Source organism: Bombus pyrosoma, linkage group LG11 (assembly GCF_014825855.1).
Source record: "Bombus pyrosoma isolate SC7728 linkage group LG11, ASM1482585v1, whole genome shotgun sequence".
NCBI lineage: Eukaryota > Metazoa > Arthropoda > Insecta > Hymenoptera > Apidae > Bombus > Bombus pyrosoma.
This window is the reverse complement of record NC_057780.1, coordinates 12178038-12203061: the sequence shown is the minus strand read 5'-3', so window position 1 is coordinate 12203061 and position 25024 is coordinate 12178038. Positions and strand designations below refer to the sequence as shown.

The 25024-nt window shown below is 37.2% G+C and overlaps 1 protein-coding gene and 2 long non-coding RNA genes across 14 annotated transcripts in view; 1 reads left to right on the top strand and 2 right to left on the bottom strand.

Annotated features, from left to right (window-relative positions):
- LOC122573008 (teneurin-m) overlaps nt 1-25024 on the top strand; it is a 653565-nt gene that overhangs the window by 619528 nt on the left and 9013 nt on the right. For 6 of the 10 annotated variants that reach the window (XM_043738833.1, XM_043738832.1, XM_043738839.1 and 3 more), the window contains 12 exons: nt 4738-4822; nt 7145-7308; nt 8123-10927; nt 12495-12784; nt 13318-13564; nt 14149-14523; nt 15616-15951; nt 16832-17039; nt 19488-19514; nt 20793-21009; nt 21362-22203; nt 22534-24842. In XM_043738833.1, the coding sequence (XP_043594768.1) occupies nt 4738-4822; nt 7145-7308; nt 8123-10927; nt 12495-12784; nt 13318-13564; nt 14149-14523; nt 15616-15951; nt 16832-17039; nt 19488-19514; nt 20793-21009; nt 21362-22203; nt 22534-24842 (7905 nt within the window). Of the gene's footprint in view, nt 1-4404; nt 4648-4737; nt 4823-7144; nt 7309-8122; nt 10928-12494; nt 12785-13317; nt 13565-14148; nt 14524-15615; nt 15952-16831; nt 17040-19487; nt 19515-20792; nt 21010-21361; nt 22204-22533; nt 24843-25024 lie in introns of those variants that run through there. The other 4 variants (XM_043738840.1, XM_043738834.1, XM_043738841.1 and 1 more) reach the window with 4 other exon arrangements.
- LOC122573012 lies at nt 16185-16954 on the bottom strand. Its single transcript, XR_006318633.1, has 3 exons — nt 16825-16954; nt 16372-16485; nt 16185-16288 (listed from the first exon to the last, which is right to left on the bottom strand). It is a non-coding gene; the product is annotated as an uncharacterized LOC122573012 (long non-coding RNA).
- On the bottom strand, nt 16987-20835 carry LOC122573011. 3 transcript variants are annotated; one of them, XR_006318632.1, is made up of 4 exons: nt 19596-20835; nt 19345-19502; nt 18279-18534; nt 16999-17117 (listed from the first exon to the last, which is right to left on the bottom strand). It is a non-coding gene; the product is annotated as an uncharacterized LOC122573011 (long non-coding RNA). The 3 variants fall into 3 exon arrangements; XR_006318631.1 differs by having other exon boundaries at nt 16987-17117; nt 17217-19502; XR_006318630.1 differs by having other exon boundaries at nt 18279-19502.

Below are 25024 nucleotides of genomic sequence, written 5' to 3'. Positions count from 1 at the left end.
AGAAAAGTGTTTGGAGGAGGTGTGTCCACCGATAACACGGACAATGTTTCATCGAGGGACGTAATAAGAAGGCTTAGCCAAGGAGAGGGGGAAGTGACTGACGTTTCTGACGAGGGTAGTACACGCTGTAATCAGTGGTAACCAATGGTGGGCGGGGGTGCGATAATTTTCAAGACGAAGTTTTCTTCTAGCCGCTATCTTATCGGCCAACCAGGACCCCGAGTAGTTTCTAAAAAATATAACGCTTTCATTAAAAATTTACTTTCGTTATTTGTCAAAATATCCAAATAAAAGGCTCTTCGTTTATTTTGAAAGAACAAATAGGACCTGTTCCCTAGAAACTTTAAAACAAGCCGTTCTATCTATATAGAATACTTCGGAAAAATTTAAAGAAATTGATCTGTATAGAATATTCTGAAAAGATGTTGCGAAAAGTGTTGAAAACTGTAGGAAGTTGCTACTCAAATATCTGTCACGTTAATTTTAAATATACATAACAGAAGTAGTAACAGATTCGATATAACCATTGAGAAATGATTCCAAATTTTTGATTCATAATGTGCACATATAATCAGTCATAAAATTTTCAAAGCTACTAAATCTTTTTCTCTAAAAAGAGATGAGGTTCTTCCTCAGTTCTTGGCTTCAATCAGTAGTCCCAAAATTTTCCACATTTTCGCAATAATTTTCCATCTGCGTCGGAGCTGATGACCGAAAAACTACCCTAAGAGGCGCTTAAAACGATTCTCTCAGAACCAGCAGCTAGGTAATCGAAATTTACCAGAGACTCATAGCCATGAAATGACGTGCCTCGATGTCCCAACAGTTGAGTGCATTCGACAGAGGAAAAGCATACCGCGAACAGGCTTTTCGAGACGCTTTAAAGCAATCTACACCAACTACGGGGAAAACATAGACGAGCTTTCTGACGTTTTGAACAACACAATAAGACGCGTTCCTTCCCTGTTTGGTTGCTAACTAAGGAAGGACTCGAAATTTTCTACGGTTCAGACGACCTTTCAGGCGCCAAAAACGATTCTCTAGCGAAACCTCGGAACACTTGAAAGCTTTATGGCGTTTCAAAAACGTGGGATGCGGCTCGAACGGTGATTTATGATCTCTCGACTTATTGACCCTCGGTTATGACACTGGCTGACGCTTATGACCTTCCACAGAATACTTTAGGCTCCACCTAAGGTCGATCGTTGGTCTTTCTCTTTTTTCCTCTCTGGTTTGGTCATCGACACGGCCACCAATCTTTTCTAGGCTTTTGTCCCTTTCGCCGCTGTCGATAATGCACTTCTCGGCTTCGTCGAATCCGTCATCCGAGTGTTTGCGAAATTCTATGGTCATTCATCTTTCCTAACGGTTAGGCGAATCATGGCTGTGGACATTGAGATTGTATCGTTGTTGGAAGAAATACGTGTATTTTCATGTTCCTCGCTATTTTTATACCACAGACACAATTTTTTATAGGTACTTTATTTTTTAATGCTTTAATCAATACGACTTCTTCCTTTATTTTTACAACTCTATTTACATAATATTCCAATGAAAAAAGGTCTCTCTTACATTCCCTATAAACAACATAATCTCATAAAATTGTCTTGAAAAGTAATCAAACAATAAAGTCCTTGCCTCATGAATGCTTTTTTATGGAAACGTGTAAAAGAACCGCATTGGAATACTCTTGGAAACCCTTCGTTTTATTCTTACGTTAGAATTCGCTGCTTCACCCTTCACACGTTACATATACCTGGTGAACAGGAAATCGAAGCGTGGGAAGACGAAGGTCCGCAAAAGTAGACCCCAAGCCGCTAATTGCAGGTGTTGCCGGTCGTTCGGCCCCAAAATTCGATGATTATGGCATTTAGGCAGATATCCGTGATTATGGGGATTCTGGACTGCCTCTTTGCCCATTCGTTTTGCTTCTTTGTACGTAATTATCCGCCGCACGAGACGACGCCTAATGCCAAGAACCGTAGAAAAAGGGATATGTCTACGATTAGCGTGTCAGAATTGCCTTAATCACTCAGCAGACCAACGTGATTTACTTTCACGCATTGGAAATACCTGTCAATGTATAACATGGTGACTATGTTTTATTGACTAAGGTTTTTATTGGTTATTGAGGTTACATCTAGAAGATTATCTCTTCTTTTTCTTCTTCTTTTCTTTTAAGGATTAAACTGTAATTTATATGTGATTTTAATCTGATGGATTATTTAACAAAGTTGTATTTTAATTATGATTATACAATTTATATTATGAGGAACTAGGGTTAAAGAGTTTTAAAAAGCGGCAGTGCTCTTGCAAAGTTTTCGAATATTGGTTAATTAATTTTTCTCAAGTTCGAGTAAATTTTTTAGTAACGTTAAGTAAGCAAGTGCATTAGCGTATATTGACAAAGTAATGCTTGTAGCTACTGAATTTACTTAATTTCAGTAACATCAAGCGAGTAAGAGTTAAAAAATGAGGATAACAAATTTTAACACGAGTGCGTTCACCCGCCAGGTAACATCACAGAATGTTAAATTTATTCAAAAGTGGCTTATGGAGAGTATTTTTATTTCATAACAATAACCAAAAATATCCAATAATATGTGACAGTCTAAATAGAAATATTTCATCCAATTCAATGCAAATTCTAAAATTAAAAAAAAGATAACCCACAGGTAACATAAATCGAATATTTATATTTTTATTCATCACATTTAAATGGACACTCGAAATAACCAAAACCTCTATTCTTTCAAACCATTAAATCAAGTTGAATAAAGCTTTATTTTACTAGTACATTTACAATATTAATTGGACATTTATGTTTTACAAAAATTAGACAAGCAGTTTACTAACATCAGAAATTCTACAATAAATAAATAAACAAACCATGGTGTATTTAAAGATTTTATTAAAGATTATTAAATCGTTTATTAAATATTAATTGGTGGAAATTTGGAAGAAACCTAATCCAAAGTTAATACGTACCAATATTTACTGTTTTAATAATCATTCACCTAAACAGAGTTTCAAATCCTAAATCCTCTCATAATAGGTCACAACCTCACAGGTAGATCATTTCAACATGAAATCAAAGCCTTTGCAATGGTACTCGATGAATGGCCACGTCTGACAGGTTAATTGTACCTTTTTTACCTGTTCGACATATTTATTATACACATTTCTAATTACTCGAGGTACACTTAATTAGAGAGGACACCGCGTATGGGCGGAGCTGTCGGAAAAAATGAATTAAACAAACCTTCTCGTCTTCTTTCTTTCTTTTTTACTCGTTATACAACCAGGTAAAGCAGGATTACTCATTATTATTTAAATATCAATCTGCATTAAAGACTGATGGTGCCCCATGATGTACTACAAGTTTGATTATCCGGTGCAAAGTTCAAGATTAATTTTTAAGATATTTTGAAGCTTAGGTGACTCGAATAACACTATCCTGAAATATTGCCGATAGAGGTTCGCGCATTTTGCGATGCCAGACGCGGCGACCTTTTCTTTGCACCGTGTTCTACCGATACAACCCGAAGACGAAGGAAAAAGAGGAAGAAGTGAGACGGTGAACGAGGCCCCGTGTTGAATCGATAAGTACATGATTCATCGTGGTTTCGGTTTGAATTTCAAGCGGCCAGACCACAAGGTGCATAAGGAAAACTGAACACCTTGGAAACACCACAAGATCGTCCCCGTGTAAACGATGGTGGTTTTTCTAGCAGGCCACTCATCGATCCCTCGGACTTTCCTTCGAACCGGATAATTGAAAACGGCGTTGTATAATGAATACTGATATAGATGGAATCATTGTCCTTAAGTATTTTCATTTTCTTCTCACGTTTCATCGTATACATCGGACGAATGCGATTGTTTAAAGTGGAGTTAGACGATCATAATTTATACTCTGGTGAAACAAAGTTGTGTACTCGTATGTTGCATATTTACATACTCAGTTGTTCATTCAATAATATTGAGCCATCAATGTATTAATGTGAACGATAAATAATAACTATTTAACTAAACTAACTAAACTATTATTCCTTTTTAGTAGATTATTCTTCTATATTGAACTCACTTAGCGAAAGCATCTTACTGAAAATGTGCAAATTAGAAAAATTAAGTCTGTTATATCTCTCTTTACATTTCTTTTGTATAAATAGGAAAGAAATTATAAATTACTTTCAAAATAAAAATAAATAATATAAAAGGAACTATATAATAAAACAGTTATATTAAAAAAATTATTTATATAATAGAACACGCTTGCCTTTCCTTTCTTATATAAAAACTTCGAAATAAGGCTATCTATTTACAGTCATATCACTTCCAACTTTCTAACTAAACTCGATCTACGTCTGTCAACTACGATATCTTCGAACAAAGCGTTAAACAATTGATAGAACACGATGCAGTGCACATTGTCGGAATTTAATGGGATTAGATCGGTGGCTCTTGGATTGCTGCCTCGATTGCCAGACATGTACACCAATGAATTATTTCATACAGAAAGGACAACAGAGGACAACAGCATGATACTGTATAGAAAGAATCGCGAAGATATTACACGAACGAAGAAAAACCGAGAGGTAGAGAGAGAGAGAGAAAGAGAGAGAGACTGAATAAAAGTTGGGTTAGGTAAAAACTAGGGCAACATTTCCCACGAGAAATTTCGTCGATCTGCAACGTAACAAATTGTCTCTATCGTTCTGTTCTCTCTTTTCACAGAGATACCGAAGAATGAGTACAACAACAAGAATCAGTCCACGGGGAATAGTCCAATAAAAGTCGAGCTGCAGAACAACATGGACAGGTAAGCCTATCTCATTCTCTACCATACGATTCTATTCTATATAAATAGGCTTCTGTATTTTTCGTTTTCTCTCCTGTAAAAAGATGTGATGCTTGAACAGCAGACAGCGCAGTTTTTAAATTCTGCTCGCCCCTAATGATTAAATGTCTAAATTCATTGGAAACTTCTGTATCAGATTCTATCATCCTAATTTCATTTGGATCTACAATTACGTTAAAATATCACGATTTATTAAATAACAAGTTTATATTTAGAATCAAATACATCCGGACAATTTAATATTCGAAAATTTACAAGCTTTTTTTAAGTCTCGCACGACCTTCGAACCTTCATTGTTCGAAAGTTAAAAGGAAGAAGAATAAAAAAGGAAAAAGGGAGGCAGTAGGTCGTGGAAATTTCGAAAAACGAACGGTGCTAGATCGGAACGAATGAACCGTGGCGAACAATCGCTTCTTCGTGTTCTCTTCTTGAACAACGGAGAACGTACTCAAGGGAGATCTCGTGAATCATCTATTCAGATGGTGTCGTACAATGAGTCAATGTTTGAAGCTGAAGTGTCATCCCATCGGAGAATGGTTTTTGTGCACGTGACACCATGTTACCGTGAAAAATCGTACGCTTTGGGACCACGAAGCTCTATAGATCCTCGAGTTTTACTAAAACATACTGGAAATTTACTAAACCGTCGTAAACTAGACGTTATAGGGATTCTGGTTTCGTGGAAATGTTCTTATTGTATTACTTTGTGCAATTGTTGTGATAATAAATTGGAAGAGGACAAATATTCGTCGAATTTTTATTTATTGGCAAAGCTTAATCTTACCATTCTCGAATTCAGCGAACATAGTACGATATTTTTTCTTTAGGAAATATTTTAATTTATCTTGGAAGATGATAATAAATTTTAAGACAGTTTGTGACTTTGATTAACCTACAAAATGCGATACGTGCAATTATCAGTAAAGTCATGAATGAATATCCATCGATCGTATTAATGAAACATCAATTTGTATAACAAAAAGGCATCACAAGTCACGAAGTAAACTCTTCATCCACGAAGTAAATTCAGTAGAAAGGAAATAACGTTTTTTTTTTTAAATTTCTTTGCTTTTCAAATAATAAAGAACGAACAACCTCAAACGAAAATATACGAAAAAGAAAGAAACATATATACTTCCCACAAAGGATTTCTGAACTCCAGATTTAAAACAGAAAAAATCCAAACTTCCGTTCAAAGTTTCTAAATTTTTCTCGACTCATGCAACCCAGACTTAATTCGTATTCTAAATATTTAGACGCAAGAATCAACTTGATCGGTCATTTAAAAAGAAAAGGGGGAAGGGAAAGAAAAAATATAAAGAAAGAGAGAATTCGCGCGATTTTCGATTGCACACAGGGTTGTAAAGTGAAAGAAGGGGAAAGATCTGCGCGAATAAGACGACGAGGACGACGGCGATGCGTCTGGCTTTCGTTTTCCATTATCGCGTGATGCAACGAAAGCAAACAGGCAGCCTCTCGCTGCTCGGAAACCCGGCCCGTCCCGTTTAAATATTTTTGTTAGACGTTTCTGAGTTACTTGGAAACGCGCGCTTCCACGTTCAGCATAAACATACTCCAGGAGCCCTGGGTTGATGCTTTTGCGCGAGAGCACGTGACGAGTACAAATATATTTGCCGCGTATCAAACGACGTGAACCGGCGTTCCGCTTCCTTTGAAATCAACGTTCGGAGACAGCGTCGAATCATACGGACCACTTTACGACTCCGCTCCGGATATACGTATCTTACATCTTCTTTTAATCATTAAAACTCAAGACAAATTCTCCAATTTTGTAGGAGAGTCGGTATCGTGACTTTTTTTTCATTAAAACAAGAAGAAATTCTTTAATTTTGGAAGAAAGTTAGCAATATGACGGTGTAACGTAGACGAATTCTGTAATTTTTAAATTGACTAAAGTTTGATAACTTGACTAAGGAGAGACACGAAGATTCGATAAAGAATATGGAAAGAGCTCAAAACTGTTTTAAGAATATGACGAGTTCATTCTTGATGAATTGATTTCTCAAGTTTGATGTCACTAAAGATATAAATCTCCTAAAAACATATAGAAGAATTGGATGGAAAGTGACTCGATAAATATGTATATCATTTAAATAAATCGTCACTTTTTGTCTCTTCAAATGAAAGACAGTTGCACGACCTATTGTTTCCCTGCTATTGAAATATTCGAAATCTTTCTAACACAGTAAAATTTCCTGATGAGAGTAAATAATCTTTGATGTATAAAGCGGAAGTAAAATGAGATCAATTTGTTGATTTCAGGGTACCTTTACCGTATGGCCACGCGCCCTCAATGATCCCAATGAGGAGACAAAGCATTCGCTGCCATTTTGTCAAAGGGGTTGACTGGTGCAGCTGGAAATTAATTGCCATGATACTGCTTATTGTCTCGCTGTGTATAACGGCGGCACTAGCCTACGTAGTAGGTAAGTCGTCGTTTAATTTATATTCAATCTTTGTACATTTAGATTAAATAAACAAATATTTATACTATCGTTCGATGAAATAATAATTCGTTAATAAGTAATAATTAATTGATTTTACTTGTTGGTTTTCATTGTTAAATACACGGTAATTTCATCAATAAACAAATCTTCTGAATCATTAACGATTTAATTTACTATCAAATTTGTTTCTACATGGATCAAAGATTAGTGGAAATATTTATGGCGAGTAAATCATTAGAAAACTAAAATATATATAGAGTAATTTTATAAATAAATAAATTAATCTTCTAAATCACCCATGATTTGGTTCGATATCAAGACTTAGCTTTTAGATTCTTAGATTCTTTGTGCTGAAGGTTGAATTAACTGGGTAGAAATATTTATAGCGAATAAATTTTTAAGAAATTAAATGAAATACAGAACCTCTGTATTCTGTAACATTTAAATGAAATAATATTGGTTTACGAGTCACCAAGTATTATGGGCAATTCGTTGCGTTTTATCAGTGAGATTCATAACATGAATCCCGCTTTAAATAAATGATGACGAATTCTACCTAAGTCAACGATATTATCTATATTATTGTTCCATAAATACATTTACTTTAAAACTAAAGTGAATGTAAAATTTGCATCACGATATACCTATATCGATAGTTACGAGTACCTCGTACGATCTATTTTCTGACTGCAAAAAGAAGTATTTTAAGACTTTATTCAAAATTTCTATTCTCTTCATCTCGTCACATTGAAAAACATCAAAGACCTTAACAAAACCACCGTTCAAATTTCAGTTTCCAGCATACTGAACCGGTCGTACCAAAGCACGAAAACGTGCGCAGTTCTGGTTGGCGAGAACTCGGATACAAAACCACTGTCCTCGGACGGAAACAAGACCTCTTCTTCAGCAACCGCGTCCTCGTCGCAGTCGAGCGGGCGAACACGGCAACAAGCATCCTCAGGAGGTAGTATTAACCCATCGGCTAGCATGTTAGAGCACGCGTACACCCGTAAACGTAGGGACACGTTTAACCAGCATGCGTTGCACCAAACTGTCGCATCCCGCGAACGTGAACAGCTCTCGTCGACCGTGACAAACGAACCGACGTCACAGTTCAACGAGGATCGTCCTGGTATGGTTAATGTGCATGAAACGGAGCATGCGGACGATCAAAAATCTTCTTCGTCGTTGCCTTTGTCATCAACGAGTCCATTGGGATCGTTGCTTCGTGCGAATGTCTCTGACTCTTCGGTTATTACTAATAATTACACCACTGCCGCTACATCCTCCTCTGTTCACCCTGCTGCTAGTGACTCTTTCGTTTCACTTAACGACCAACCTCCAGAGAGTCAAATCAACAACGATTTCACGCAGTCTGAGTCGGATAATTTAGATTCGATTGTTGTCACTACAGAATCGATCATTGAGAATCGGGCTACAACAGATTCGATCACCGAATTTAGCGAGTTTGGTGAGTCGAGTGGAGACAATGGTAACGCTCAGACTAGTGAAACTTTCGTCCCTAGGGCGTCCAGTTTTGGAACGTTCTCGGTAGACATAGAATCGAACGAGTTTAACGTCGAATCGATCACCGTGAAACATTCGTTCAACGAGGGTAGTACTGGTAGTAGTGTTGTAGAAGTTGCACAGAAAGATTTAGAATTAAATGTAGAGAATAATAGACAGTTACTAGAAAACGATAGAGAACGTAATAAAGAATCGTTTGAAAAGAATAAATACACAAATAATACGTCTTTGTCCGCGGATTTCAAATATGACGAATCCAGTGTGAATCTTACTAAAGTAAAGTTACAAAAGAACGATACAGAGGGCGATAGAAAGTTATTAGAAAATAATAAGTACATCAATTACACTACTTCGCCCACGCATGTCGAAACTGACGAGGTCATCGCGAATCTCACTGGCATGAAATCAATAGAGAACGATAGAAAGTTACTAGAAAACCATATATCTACAAATAACACGACTTTCTTTGCGGATGTCACTGAGTATGATATGAATGTCACCGATTCGTTAACCGTAAGTACAAGTTCAACAAAGAATGATTTCGAAGCAAATATTGTGCCAGCGCTGGTAGTAGAGCACGTAGATGTGGCTAGTTCGTTAAGCACCCCGAAGGACGAGAAAGACGGTAAGAATCTGGGAACTGAAAGTACTGCTCCGAACGGACCACAGGATCGCAGGAACGCGAGTTCTTCCGATGATTTTTCGGATGTTGTGAAGGAAACACGAGAACTCTCCCGAGAAGATTCTTCGTCCGAGTCTGAAACTTTGCCCAGTCATGTGAACAGTCCTGAGAAATCCGAAGAATTACAGAGAGACTATCCTGTTTATAATTACGGGCAAGACGAGGTGGAAATTGTCAAATTAAATCATGAAATAGCTGAAGATCGTACCACATTGAAGAACAAGAAGCTGGACCGTTTTTTGGAGAATGAATTGAAGACCAACAATGTTCCTCAGAAATCAAATTTGGTGCATCAGACTGGTGATCTGAGGGTTATCACTAGAGAAGAGAGTAACGAGGAGTTCTTGAGAGAGTTTGAGAAAATGTTTCACGAAAAATCTGCAGAGGTTGACGCTATAAACGAAGATTCATATAAAAAAGTGCACGATAATTTTAATAACATGCAATCTACAAGTAAATCTAAGTCCGATTCACTACCACCGCGGAGAATTTATCACGAAAAATCTTCAGAAACCGATTCTATACACGACGATTCGCTGAAAAAGACACACGATGCTTCTAACAATATTCAAGCTCCGATCAAACCTAACTCTGAATCGTCACCACCATTGACACAGCAAGTGAAGATCATCGAAGTACCAGTCGATCGTCTTCATCGATCTTCATCAGGTTCACCAAGTTCATCGAGCTCTTCATCTTCATCCTCATCATCGCATCGGGTGCTTGTGAACATCACGATAGCTTCTGGAGACTCGGCTTCCTCGAAACCGCTTTACGTGCTGTCTGTCTCTGTCCCAACCAATGGTGACGATGTCAATGACAAACAAGCCGCTAAAGTAAACGTGGACGAGGTTAAGGTTCACGAGACACCTGTGGAAAGTGCTTCGAGCATGGCAAAGAACTCTGTCGCGAATTCTGAGGACAATCGATTGCCTCCGCCGCCTCAGCCACCATCTTCTCCACCGCCACCAATTTGGGCTGGTGGCGAGTGCGAGTGCTCATGTCCATGCATGGGCTCATCCTCTGATGAGTGGGATCCATTTTCAGCCATAGATGATACCCTGAACTTCGAGGATCAACCACATAATTTGAATCTTTCGATGGATGAAATAGATGAGCGTCAAGAGTCTGCAGTGTTTGATGGGGTCACACTGAAACAGATGGACTCTAAGGACGGAAAGGAAACTTCTGTAAGTTTGGAGAAGGAGTCCGTAAAAGAAGGAACGAGTACGAGCTATGAGAATGATTATGAATCGACGACTGAGGAGAGTACTGGGACTGTTGACTGGACTACTACTCCGAGTTATGAGGATGAGTCGAGCAGTGTAGGCTTGTCGTGTTCTGGGACAACGCCATTACCCCCAGAACCCACTATACTGATCCTGGAAGGTGAGGCCCCGTTTATGGTTGTTTTCAAACGTTTGCCACTTAATTCTTATCTTTTTCTTATATCTCTGTTTAGTAGTTTGATTTATGAATTTTGCTGTAATATATTATGCTTATTTTATTCTTTTTAATTAGGCTCTTTCTAAGCTGCCTTTATCCCGCCGATGCAAGCTTTTCTTTGAAGTTTGGATAGTATGATATACACGTAGATTCTAGACGTAGTTGTTTCTAGTGTAGTTGTTTCTATTAGATTGTGGATGCTTATCTATATAGATTTGTGTTTTTGGGAATAAAATTAAAGAAATTGAACTGAAGAAGAAATTCGTACTTGGGATATTTCGTATGAAGATCACATGGCAGAAAAATAAGTCATGTCTCTTGTTTTTTATAGGAAATATGACCCATATTACATCATATACCGTATCACATATAGTTCCATGTTACTATTCCTTCTTTTGATTCCGGAATTAAGAATTATGTATTTCTGTATATTATGTAAATTTTTATATTGTGAACTTTTGTAGCTTGAAATTTCCCATAAATGGATAAATATCCATAGTCTACTTATCACGCTCGAAGTTCGTTTGCCTGTAGAACATTCGGTGTGTTTAGATGTTCACTAGTGGTTAGAGAAGTTTGTGTAATATTGTAATACGGTGTTGGTACATCACGGCGTTTACGCAGCTATGTAACCGAGCTATTTTCTAATCAGCTCTTGTGCGAGATTCTTGAAATAAGGAGAAAGAAAAACGATGCTGATAATAGTGTTACGCCAGAAGAACGTGATGAGAATTCGTTCGAGGAACCTAAGAACCAATTTTACTTTTAGTATCTTTTTCTTTTCTGTATTTCCTCTTTTTTTTTTTAATATTGAAACGGAAGTTGAGTGGTTCTCCCGAAGATCGAAGACAATCGAACGAAAAAGATTAAAATTTGTCAATTGCAAATTAACATTTAATCCTTAGATCATTTAAGAATCAATTTTGTTTTTAGAATCTTCTTGCTGTTTCTTTATTGTATAATAATATTGAAATCGAGGTTAATTGGTTCTTACAAAGATGATTAAAAGAATGACAGCGGTGAGAATTTGTGAATTGTAAATAGAAGTTTTATAGTTAGAAGTTAGTCGGAGCGAAATAATATCACGAAATTCGCTGATGCGCAAGCCTAGCTAAGTATAAAGCCACGCAATTTTTATAAACCTTTTATGCTTTATAATTAAGCAACAACAATCTGTTTTCTTACGGAGAATATCTTTCTTTCCTACATTAGAAAGAATAATTCATCTAGTAACCAATTTTCATTGCTTAATGACTGATATTCCTTGATACACATTTTCTTTGCCTTTATTTTTAAAAGCTCTAAAAAGGAATAAATACTTTATTTATCAATACTTATCATCAACAATCATACTTCAGTTTCTAAAATTGTCATAGTCAACATGCTTCCAAAGAAACAATTTATTCGATCGAAACGTCAAAAAAATAATAAAAAACGAGTCATCCGAAAGAAAACTGATTTCATACAAAAGCGAAAAGATGGTAGTGACGTTTCATCTCGCGTTCTCCAGGTGCAAGAACTTTCCCCGCCAGGTCCTTTCCACCTGACGGCACGACTTTCGCCCAAGTGGGTCTCGGACAGAAGCTCAGCAAAGAGATTCCACCATACAGCTACTGGAACATGCAATTCTACCAGTCGGAAGCCGCGTACGTGCGATTCGACTATAATATTCCTCGTGGAGCCAGTATCGGCGTTTACGCAAGAAGAAACGCTCTTCCTACGCACACGCAGTACGATCTTCTGGAAGTACTGAGTGGTTTCAAGGCCAGAACCACACGGGCGTCCCATGTTAGTGTTATTGTATGTGCCACTGCCCCATTTTTCTTTTTTTTTCTAGAATAGAATCGTAGAAAAGGACATTGACACGTTACGTGCCGTGAATTTTAAGTTCAGACGATTCGTACTGAGTGAGATTTGGTAGTTTTGTGGTTTGAAATATTTGGAAAAGTAGTGATTTATTATTTTTTATATTCTTGAAGAATGTTCGGTGATATAAAAATGAAGCAAATTAGTTTTTTCATTTCAAATTTGTAATAGAATGCTTGTACTTAGTCAGTGCATTTAAAGACAACTACCGCACTTAACGTGTTGAATCTAATAAGATCAAATTATCGCTTCATTCTGACGAAAGTTTTAAAAACAGTTAATTTCTATTTTTTTCTCTCTCTCTTAATTGTAACAGGAACGAAGATCAAATATTCCGGGTTCTCAGAGATATTTTTTTTTTATTTTTTTCCCTCGGAAGCACTTCTTGGGAAGTGTTTCATCTGTAGTAAAAAAATAGCTAGAAAAATCGATAAGAAATTACTAAAGTTTCCTGGTTTCTCGTCTAGCCATCGATCAAGAAGGAAGTGACGCACTATATGGAGCCTGGTCATTGGTTCCTTTCGTTGTACAATGACGACGGTGATCCTCAGGAAGTGTCGTTTATAGCTATGATCGCGGAAGACATGACGCACAATTGTCCGAATGGCTGTAGTGGAAAGGGCGAATGTCTGCTGGGTCACTGCCAATGTAATCCTGGTTTCGGTGGCGACGATTGCAGCGAGAGCGTTTGTCCTGTTCTTTGTAGTCAACGCGGTAAGTGAAAATTTATTTCTTATTAGTTTCAAAAAGCAGAATAAATAATATGAAGAAGAAACATTTTAGAAAGACCTATAACTTGAGAATATCCCGAATTTGAACCTTGAAATCACAGTTGCTACTTATTAGGTTGTCCAAAAAGTGTCTTTCTTTTACAGACACGTCTTTTACAACGATGCATCTTCATGAAAACATGAAACTTAATCTGTCAAACGTTGTGATCTTTATCTTGATAGAACAAAATGGATCATACGTAATTCGATAAAATAATATAAAACGAAAAACGTTGTGCGTCTGTTATTTTCTCATAAAACGAAAAAAACTTTTCGGACGACCTAATACTCATGAACATACATCTAACTATCGTATATCTAACATTCTCTATTCAAAATTTCTAGCGAAACATGCGTTAATCGTTGCAATGTCTCGTGGTTATGATACAATTCTATCTAACCAGAACCTCGAGGCTCAATAAATTCCGGGCTTCGCCTTCGATAAAGCTTCACCGTACAATCTAACATTGCAAGGAAACAATTTCTTATGTTTCCGTTTTAACACCGTTTTATTCCTCTGGGCTACAGGCGAGTACATAAACGGAGAGTGCCAATGCAACCCTGGCTGGAAGGGCAAGGAATGTTCCCTGCGACACGACGAATGCGAAGTGCCTGATTGTAACGGACACGGCCATTGCACCAATGGAAAGTGCAATTGCGTACGTGGCTACAAAGGAAAGTATTGCGAGGAAGTGGACTGCCCTCATCCGACTTGCTCTGGCCATGGTTTCTGCGCGGAGGGCACCTGCATTTGTAAGAAGGGGTGGAAAGGAGCAGATTGTAGCCAGATGGACAAAGAAGCGTTACAGTGTCTGCCCGATTGCAGCGGGCATGGAAATTTCGATCTTGAGACGCAGACTTGTCTATGTGAGCCTATGTGGTCTGGAGACGACTGCTCGAAAGGTAAGAAATATTATATTAACAGCAATCATGTATTGTATATATTAGATTGCAGTAGAATCTTCTTTACATAGACGAGTTAATGGTCAGATTTAAATATACGAATACATAGCTGAGCTATATATTCTGTCAAAATGTCCTGTTAATTTATAATATGAATTATAAATCAATATTCGAAGTTCTCCGTGTTCTTACATAGGATTCGATATTAAGAACGTACATGAATAATGTTGAAGCTTGAATAATATCACTGGTGATCGTGTTTAAATTAGTAATATGCATTTCAAATTCATTGGTCTTATCGGGAAATGAATTTCTAATTTGATCTAAATGACGATCGATAAACAGCAATGGTAATGGTTGGTATGTAATCGGATGTAGATTATATTAATGTAGATTGTCTTAATGACGTTTTAAGCTATTAATTCTAGCTCTTCATAAGAATGTCTTTCTAAATTGTGTCGTAACTTCAAATCTTCTTCATATAATATGTATGAAAGTTCGTTTCAATTAATCGATTCTTATGTTTCCAGGTGTGACATCGATGAAATTCTCTATTTTATATCGACATAATTCTCCATTTCGTTCGTTCTTTCGGTTTTGTATTCCTTTGTTAATTGTGATCATTGGTCCAATTACCCATTAGTGTTGACTAATTCCACCTTTTACAAAATCGTAAAAGGTTTTCTCCCAGCTTCTGTGTTGCTTAGTGTCTACGCTAATTAGTGTTTCTCAAAGATATTCGCAAAGTTTTGAAGAATTATATTAATTGTGATTTCTATTACTCAAACTAATGATTTGTAATTGTTACAAAAATAGATATAGCGACAACCAGACTGCGGACTTTTATGCACTTATGCGAAATTTAAAGATGCAAAAATATATCAAATATTCAAAATAGGGTAACAAATAGGAAATTTCGAAGAGCTAGAGAGTCCAAAGTAGAGAATCTACAATAGTTAAAACAGATCTCTATTTAAGTTCTATCTCTTCGCTCTGCAAAAATACAAATTTGCATACAATCCGCAGTTATCTAAGGACAACTCCTTCAAATCCCTCTATTTATATAATAACAATATATCCCATAATTTTCAGAATTATGCGATTTGGATTGCGGTCCCCACGGGCATTGCGTTGACAATGCTTGCGACTGTTTGCCCGGATGGTCCGGCGAATTGTGTAATCTAAAGCAATGCGATCCTCGATGCAACGAACACGGCCAATGTAAAAACGGGACCTGTTTGTGCGTGACTGGTTGGAATGGAAAACACTGCACCATGGAAGGTTGCCCGAATTCCTGCTCTGGACACGGACAATGTAGAGTCGGCAACGATGGTCAATGGGAATGCAGGTGCTACGATGGCTGGGATGGCAAGGACTGCAACGTACTTCTTGAACAGAACTGCAATGACGGAAGAGACAACGACAAAGGTACAAAACGAGGAATAAATTATTATTTATAATTCGACAAATTAGATTATAAATGTTGCTATTTAGATCATTAGATATATATATGTGAAGAAAATTAAATTTAAATTCTAGTTCAACACTATAATATTTAAACACTATTGCATATTTAAATGTATTATGTATAAAAAATTATTATTGAAATGATATGATAAAAATGCAGTAGATGTGATCCTCTAATTACCTTAAGTAGGGTGCTTAAGTAGGGTTCTAGAGATAGAAATATGTTTGAGTATGTTTGAAAGTATTCCATTGACGCACCAAATCAAAAAACGTGTAATTGTTTCTTAGGAACTTGTTACTGTATTTTGAAAAGTAAATAATAAAGTTAGTATTAGAACAGTGAAATTAACGAAGTTGTAAGATCTATGGACAAGGTTCTACCTTCGTGTTTTCGCGTTTCATTTTCATATTACTTCGAGCTCTAAATCATGGGTGTGGCTTATGCCAGCCATTTAGAGCCATTAGTCTCCGATATAAAGAACCCATTACTATACTCTATAACAAAAGAACGAACACAAGACGTTATACAAACGCATCTAATCTAACAAATGCAATGTGATATGTAGACTGTCGATTTCTATACGTTTCTAGGAAATTCTAAAGCGATAATATGTAGAAGATGTAGATAATATGCAAAAATATGAAAAAGTACTTGTTACAATTTTAATGAATGAAACAAATGTTTATGCACATAGATATATTTCCGTAGGTGTCATAGATTATATCTTAATAGAAATATGAAATTGCATAAAAATTTGCTGTCTAGTGACACGACTATACGTCGAATGCGCCTAGCACCGATCATCTTTTCTAATTGCACGATAACGTACATACTTTCCAGACGGTCTCATCGATTGTGCGGATCCGGAATGTTGCTCGAATCATATATGTCGTAGCAGCCAACTTTGCGTGTCAGCACCGAAGCCGATCGATATACTTCTGCGAAAGCAGCCACCGGCCATCACCGCTTCCTTCTTCGAGAGGATGAAATTTTTAATCGACGAAGGCAGTCTTCAAAATTACGCGCGTCAAGAAACCTTCAACGAGAGGTGAGTTTGTTCAGCACGATCACGTATTACGATTCTCCTTCGTCCAACGCGTCTCGTTACTTTAGAGAATCATTCTAACTGTAATAATAGTAATAATAACAGAATTATCATATAATAACACACACGCGTTATATTATTATTGTATATACTCGTGAGAAACGAATATATTCGTCGTACATTAATTATAATACTTGAACGTGTCCGTCCCGTTGGTCCGTCCCAACTTTGATGTTACGTGCAATTCCTTTCTTTTTTCTTTTGTGTTCGATTAGACACTTGGAACAAATACAGTGAAACTCGGTAGCCACGACATATTATATATATATGATACGTAATGTCTTTTACTAATGACGTATACGTCTGAGAAGAACGCGTGTCTTGCGAGACGGCTAGAGTTTATCGAGCATTTAAGGAGATTCAGATGACTGATTAATATCCTCTACTGCTACTGACGCACATGCTGCGTCGTTTCGATTATCTGACAATAATACGAAGACTACGGGGGAAAAACGTAATAAGTCACATTTCCTACTTTTTACACAGAATCTTTACGATTCAGTACGTTGTTAATAAATCCTATGTTACCAAAATTGTCTATATATATTTGGTTATGGAGTTGAACAAGTGTTTTCTCATCCTCTTACAGATTTTCAAAATAATGCTCGTCATTGTATTTCAATATTGAAGAGATTAAAGTATTGCTTGTCCATTACCTTCTTCAAGCCGTTAGTTATTTTTAAAAGACTTGCATCTCTGGATCTGACAGGTTGTTCTCATTTTCAATTATGTCATATAAAAATTCTTCCGTTTGATCATAAAGCGAAGTTAAAAGCAGGAAATCAATAAAAATATACTTATCATATTTTTCCCCCTGTGACCTTCGTATCATTCTTCGTGTTTTATACGTTTATTCTGTATGTTTTGATAAAATATTCAGAAAACAAATGTGTGTTAAATAGATATTAATTATTATTTAAAATAAAAATATTCCTAACAAGAAAGGTATCTCACGTTCAGTATAAAGCAGTGAATGTGTTAATTATAAAAAGTAAGCTTTAGCTGTCTCGATCTATGACAAGACACATGCATCCTCTTCTACCTATCTTTATCTATCTATATATATATTTTTTCGTTATACAAAAACACGAAGACGTATACATAGATATGATATATTCTCTGCGTTGTTGTGACCCGTGTGAAATCACATCCCAAAAGTTTTATACATATGTTTGTACGTACGTGTGCGCGAGCGTGTGCCCTGCACTGAACCCCCAGTTCTCTTCACTCTACACTCTCATTCTATACTTTCTTCTTCGACTATATTCGCTGCTCTCTTAATCATTCAATATGAAATCGATCGATGATACAACGAACGATCGACGGTCTTCTCCATATACACTGTTCTTTCTTTCTTTCTTTCTTTCTATTTCACGTGTCCGTCCGAGTGGAGCTTGCGTGAATGTGTGACACCATCTACGAGCCTCGAGCTTTATGCCTATGATCATTTATTAAAAGAGTAATTAAAAATCTATAGTAGTTCATGACAGTATTTGAATATTTACCATGGAAATCTTCTTATGTGTGTATTGTGTGTGTTATGTAAAACATTTTGATAGTTTAACACAGACAGAATTGACGGACATTTATTATATATAGTAAAATTATAATTGTTACCTAACGCTTAAAAATATTACATAGAATTAAGACAAAGAAATTAGTGAATGTTCTTTATGTTTCGTATAACACACATAACGTATTCATAAAAGGTATCTACAAGCGTTCGAATACTTTTATGAGACATTATATTTAGAACCGTGTTTTCCCAGCCGCATTTCTGAAACTGATTCCTAAAGGCTTCTGCCTAACTTTCTTTCGAAGATATTTCGAAATATTTCGGGACATTTCGAGAACTCTTTTCACGTGGTTTCTCTATATACAAGATCTCTATTTCATCCCCTATTACCCTGACTTACCCTTACTAAGATCCTCGAATTTTTATTTTATTGAACAAAAAAACTTTCTTGTTTGTTCGAAGATATTTGACATAAAATTGAAACGGAAAGCCACCGTCTTTCTTCTATTATCCTAGATTAACCCCGCTGCGTTCCTCTTATTCCTATACTACTGTCCTTCTAATTCTTATATTTCAATCTTTATTTTCATCTCAAGAAACGAAAATGCTTTAATACGCGAAATTTTGTCGAATAATAAAATTTACTTTTTTGATGTATATTTAAACTTTAGAAACATAGATTTGGGTTAAAAATAATCTAAAAAACTCAGTAGGATTAACCAAATTATTTACTCATATATTTCCTTCCTTCTCTCTAATTTCTATTCTCTTCTCCATCTTCTATTTCTTCTTCTTCTTCTCTAACTCTCCGTCTAGTTTCGCCTTTAATCACATCATTTTAACTCGGCTCTGTTTTATCCGTGCTGCCCGGTCAGTATGTTCTGGAATCACTTCAACACAAGGTAAGAAAGCTACTATGACCAAGGAACAAAAAAGATACAAAAGAAAAAAAGTAAATTAAAAGAAAAATGATATGAAAGTACCGGTTGCGAGTTCGTTTTGTAGAGTATAAGCGGTTGAATAGCTGTTGATGCTGTTTGACGACGTTTTGCATTATTATCATGTGTAACACATAATATAACAATTCCTGCATCCGAAAAACGAAGTTGCTACGCGCGCGTTCAATTCAGTTTCGAGGACGAGTCTATTCACGACTTGTCGACATTTGCAAAGGTCATGAAAATTGTCGACAAAACTGAAGAAGAATCTTCCTCGAACATTGTGACGCTGCGTACGACTGATTTCAAAAAAAATAAAGAGATATATGAAAGCTCACAACCACTAAACCCCATTCGTCTCCTTCTCATCAATGTTCGAATCTCTTTCTCGTTGCATGGTTTGGTTACCTTATTATTCCTACGTTGTCTTTCGTGCCTTTTAAGTTGAGCTTCTGACTTTGTGTTATTCGTGTATATGTGTATGTATATATGTATTCATAGCATTTCGACCGATGCTTCTTCAGTGCCAACGAGGCATCCATAAGGAGTGATGTGTCTCATCTCAATGGTTTGCTCAGGTTTGACGCGAAAAAATGAAAGTTTTATCTTGAGATCTTTCGTGAGAATTTTTGACATACGAGAGAAAAAAGAGCAACACTGATCACTCGATAAAAAGTTTGTAAATTCTCAAGCACAGGTTAAATCCAAATGATGAATATTCACAAGAAATTAATTAATACTCTTCGACCAAATAAATTACTCACCTCTTTAGCACTGAAAAGCAGCGTTGACGAGACTGAGGTCGTGTTGACTGAATTTTCGACTTTATATTTCCAAGACATGTACAATGTACACGCACGAAGTACCAATATATTTAAACGAAGAAGTACTGCCACCTAAAACAACCAAGAACTTCGATCTTTGTAGATTTCATGAATTCTCGATTAGTAATAATAATTTTTTCCTTCATAAATATTAACTTATTAATTCTACGTTCAAAAGATATGAACATTTTGCAAATGACAGTACATTTTCGTTAGAAAAATTCTAAATTAATAAACACTGCAAGACAAAGTACGAACTTCTAAAAGTAATACTGTGGTAGATTGAAATTAGATTAGAGATAACAGTTGCTTTGTTGTTAGCGTGCCACGAAGCACAGTGGAAAAAAGTAATCACTTTAGTTTGACACGATCGAGCAGAGACAGCTATTGGATCGTTAACATTGTTGTTTCCTGACAGTCGATCGGCTGTTGTCCGTGGCCGCGTTGTCACGCATCTTGGCACCGGTCTGATGGGAGTGCGAGTCAGTACCAGCACACCCCTGGAAGGCTTCACCTTGACGAGAGACGACGGCTGGTTCGATCTCCTGGTGAACGGCGGTGGCGCGGTCACTTTACAATTTGGAAGATCGCCATTCAAACCGCAGAGCCACATTGTTTTTGTACCATGGAACGAGGTAATGCTGCATTAAATATGTGATTGATAATTGCAAACTGTCACTGTATAAGTCGAATAAAAATTATCGAGAAGAATATGATAAGCAGGTAGATTGCGGATTTTTAAGCATTTGTGGGAAATTCAAAATCAAAAATATGAAAGTTTTTATTTTTGATATAATTTAAATGTTCAAATATTAATATAGAAATTATAAATATTAACAAAAGGATATTTATAGTAAATAGTATAAAGTACAACATATGAAATGTAGTGTCATGTTTAAACTAACTTGAGCACAAAATGTCCTATGTTTACGCAATAATCGATAAACAAACGTAGTTTTAATACATGAAATCTTATCTGTTCTAAAGGTGGTAATAATCGATAAGATAGTCATGAGCACCGCAGAAGAGAAGCAAACAAGCCACATTCCATACGCTTGTGCAGCGCACGATTACGACCTGATGAAACCAGTGGTCCTGGCAACGTGGAAGCACGGATTCCAGGGAGCGTGCCCTGACAAAAGTGCTATTCTGGCCGAGTCCCAAGTTATACAAGAAAGCCTGCAAATACCTGGCACGGGCCTCAATCTCGTTTACCATAGCTCCAGAGCAGCCGGCTATCTCTCCACCATACAGCTGCAGTTGACTCCAGAAGTCATACCTCCAACCCTTAATCTAATTCATCTGAGAATCACAATCGAAGGAATTCTGTTCGAGAAAACCTTCGAAGCAGACCCAGTGATAAAATTCACTTATGCTTGGAATCGACTGAACGTGTATAGACAACGCGTTTATGGTGTCACCACTGCTATGGTGAAAGTTGGATACGAGTATAATGATTGCAAAGATATTATTTGGGATGTTCAAACGACGAAACTGAGTGGCCATGACATGTCTATTTCTGAAGTTGGAGGCTGGAATTTGGATATCCATCATAGATACAATTTCCACGAGGGGATTCTTCAGAAAGGAGATGGCTCGAATATTTATTTGAAGCAGAAGCCTAGAGTGATTTTGACCACTATGGGCGATGGACACCAGAGGTCTCTGGATTGCTATGATTGCGATAGACAAGCAGAAGCTTCTAACCAGAGGCTTCTTGCACCCGTTGCTCTTGCAACTGCTTCTGATGGATCTATCTTTGTTGGGGACTTCAATCTTGTCAGAAAGATTCTTGTCGATGGCACTGTTAGAACTGTTGTTCGGCTCAAGTAAGTTTTCTACTGAATTTTGATGTATCCTTTCGTGAAATTTCAAGTTACGACGTGTGCGCTCACTCAAGAGTCTTGCCTTGAAATTGGAAAGAATTAAATAATTGTCAAGAAATATGAAGAAATATCATTTAACTTTGCATTATTCTATTGGCATCTTATCACTCTTATTAATTGAAATACATGTAAACTACTTTTGATAAAACAAAAAAATGTCTTAAAATAGTTTTACAATCGAATTGAAAATAGTCTGTGTACAACAATATCTATAAGATTAAAATAATCAGAACGTTTTACGCAATCTCATCGCTTTTGTGTTCTTTTTTACAGTGCAACAAGGGTATCCTACCGTTACCACATAGCCCTCAGCCCTCTAGACGGCTCCCTCTACATTTCTGACCCAGAATCACACCAAATTATTCGTGTGCGCGACACCAACGATTACTCTGAGCCCGATCACAACTGGGAAACAGTCGTCGGCTCTGGAGAACGTTGTCTTCCTGGCGACGAAGCTCATTGTGGCGACGGTGCTCTGGCCAGAGACGCCAAACTTGCCTATCCCAAAGGAGTAGCAGTCTCTGCAGACAACGTGCTCTATTTCGCCGATGGAACTAACATCAGAATGGTCGACAGAGATGGTATAATCACCACAGTAATTGGAAATCACATGCACAAGTCACACTGGAAGCCAATTCCTTGTGAAGGTACTTTAAACGTGGAAGAAGTTCATCTTCGTTGGCCTACAGAATTAGCAATCAATCCCCTGGACAACTCGTTACACATGATAGATGATCATATGGTGCTTCAATTGGCTCCTGATGGTCGTGTCAAGGTCGTTGCTGGACGTCCTCTTCACTGTGCTTCTCCATCTTCATCGTTTGACACTGAACTAGCTACACATGCAACCTTGGTGATGCCTCAGAGCATTGCATTTGGCCCTTCAGGAAATCTATATATAGCAGAAAGTGATTCTCAAAGGATTAATCGTGTGAGAGTGATTGGTACAGATGGTAAAATTTCACCATATGCTGGAGCGGAATCCAAGTGTAATTGTTTGGAACGTGGTTGTGATTGTTTCGACGCTGACCATTATCTTGCTTCCACTTCGAAGTTTAATACGATATCTGCAGTTGCCGTTTCTCCTGATGGAGTGGTTCATATTGGTGATCAAGCGAATTACAGGATTCGATCCGTGATGGCCAGCATTCCTGATGCTAGTGGCGCTAGAGAGTATGAGATTTATTCTCCAGACACTCAAGAAATCTATGTATTCAATAGATTTGGTCAACATGTTGCTACCAAGAACATACTCACTGGAGAGATTGTTTATCAGTTTACTTATAATGTAAATACTAGCAATGGAAAGCTTAGCACTGTCACAGATGCAGCTGGGAATAAAGTATTCTTGTTAAGAGACTACAGTAGCCAGGTGAACTCCATTGAGAACACTAAGGGACAGAAGTGCAGGCTGAGGATGTCTAGAATGAAGATGTTGCACGAATTGAGCACTCCAGACAATTATAATGTAACTTTCGATTACCATGGACCCACTGGTTTATTGAAAACCAAATTAGACAGCACAGGAAGGAGTTATGTGTACAATTATGATGAATTTGGCAGACTCACTTCTGCAGTCACTCCAACAGGCGAAGTAATCAGTCTGACTTTCGATCTAAGTTTGAAAGGAGCAGTTGTGAAGGTTGGACAGAATAATAGGAAACCAATCTCAATGCTCATCAAAGGATCGTCTGTGGTTACGAAGGTTGGAGAGGCTGAGCAGAGAACAACAGTTCTTTCTGATGGTTCAGTGGGTCAGGTCACACCATGGGCTCACACTGTCAGTACAGATACCTTACCATACTCAGTATTAGCGGAAATAGAACCATTGTTAGGTGAAAGCTACCCAGTTCCTGCTAAGCAGAGAACAGAGATCGCTGGGGATTTAGCAAACAGATTCGAATGGCGATACTTTCTTAGAAAGTTTCAAGGGAATAAATATAGAAGCGAATCGAAGACTGTGGCACAAGTTGGTAGAAAGCTCCGCATCAACGGGGACATTTTATTGTCTCTTGAATATGATAGAGAAACTAACAGCGTGGCAGTGTTCATGGATGATGATGCGGAGCTTCTAAATGTCACCTATGACAGAACGGCGAGACCAGTTAAATGGGGACCCAGAAATGGAATTTTCTCCGGTGTAGAACTTGAATATGATCGGTTTAGTAGATTGACAAGCTGGACCTGGGGAGATATCAGTGAAACCTATGGCTTTGATAGGGCTGGAAGATTGTACGAAATTAAATATAGTGATGGAACATCCATGGTGTATGCATTTAAAGACATGTTCAGTAGTCTTCCACTGAAAGTAACTACACCAAGAGGAAGTGATTATTTGTTGCAATATGATGAAGCTGGAGCACTGCAGTCGTTAACTACTCCTAGAGGACATATTCATGCGTTCTCACTACAGACTTCTCTTGGGTTCTATAAATATCAGTACTATTCGCCGATGAACAGACATCCGTACGAGATTTTGTATAATGATGATGGACAGATCCTGGCCAAAGTGTACCCGCATCAGAGTGGCAAGGTTGCTTACGTTTATGATCATACTGGGAAGCTGGAAACTACTCTTGCTGGTAAGTGACACTCATTATGATCATAATTACTTATAGTCTTAAATACCAATACACAAAAAAATAACGATTATAAATATTGTTTATTGCAATTCATCGATGTTAGTTAGCTATTCAATGTAAAAGAAGAAAATTTCTTTCAATGATTTTAGTTAGAATATAACAACACGTACTTTTAATAGATT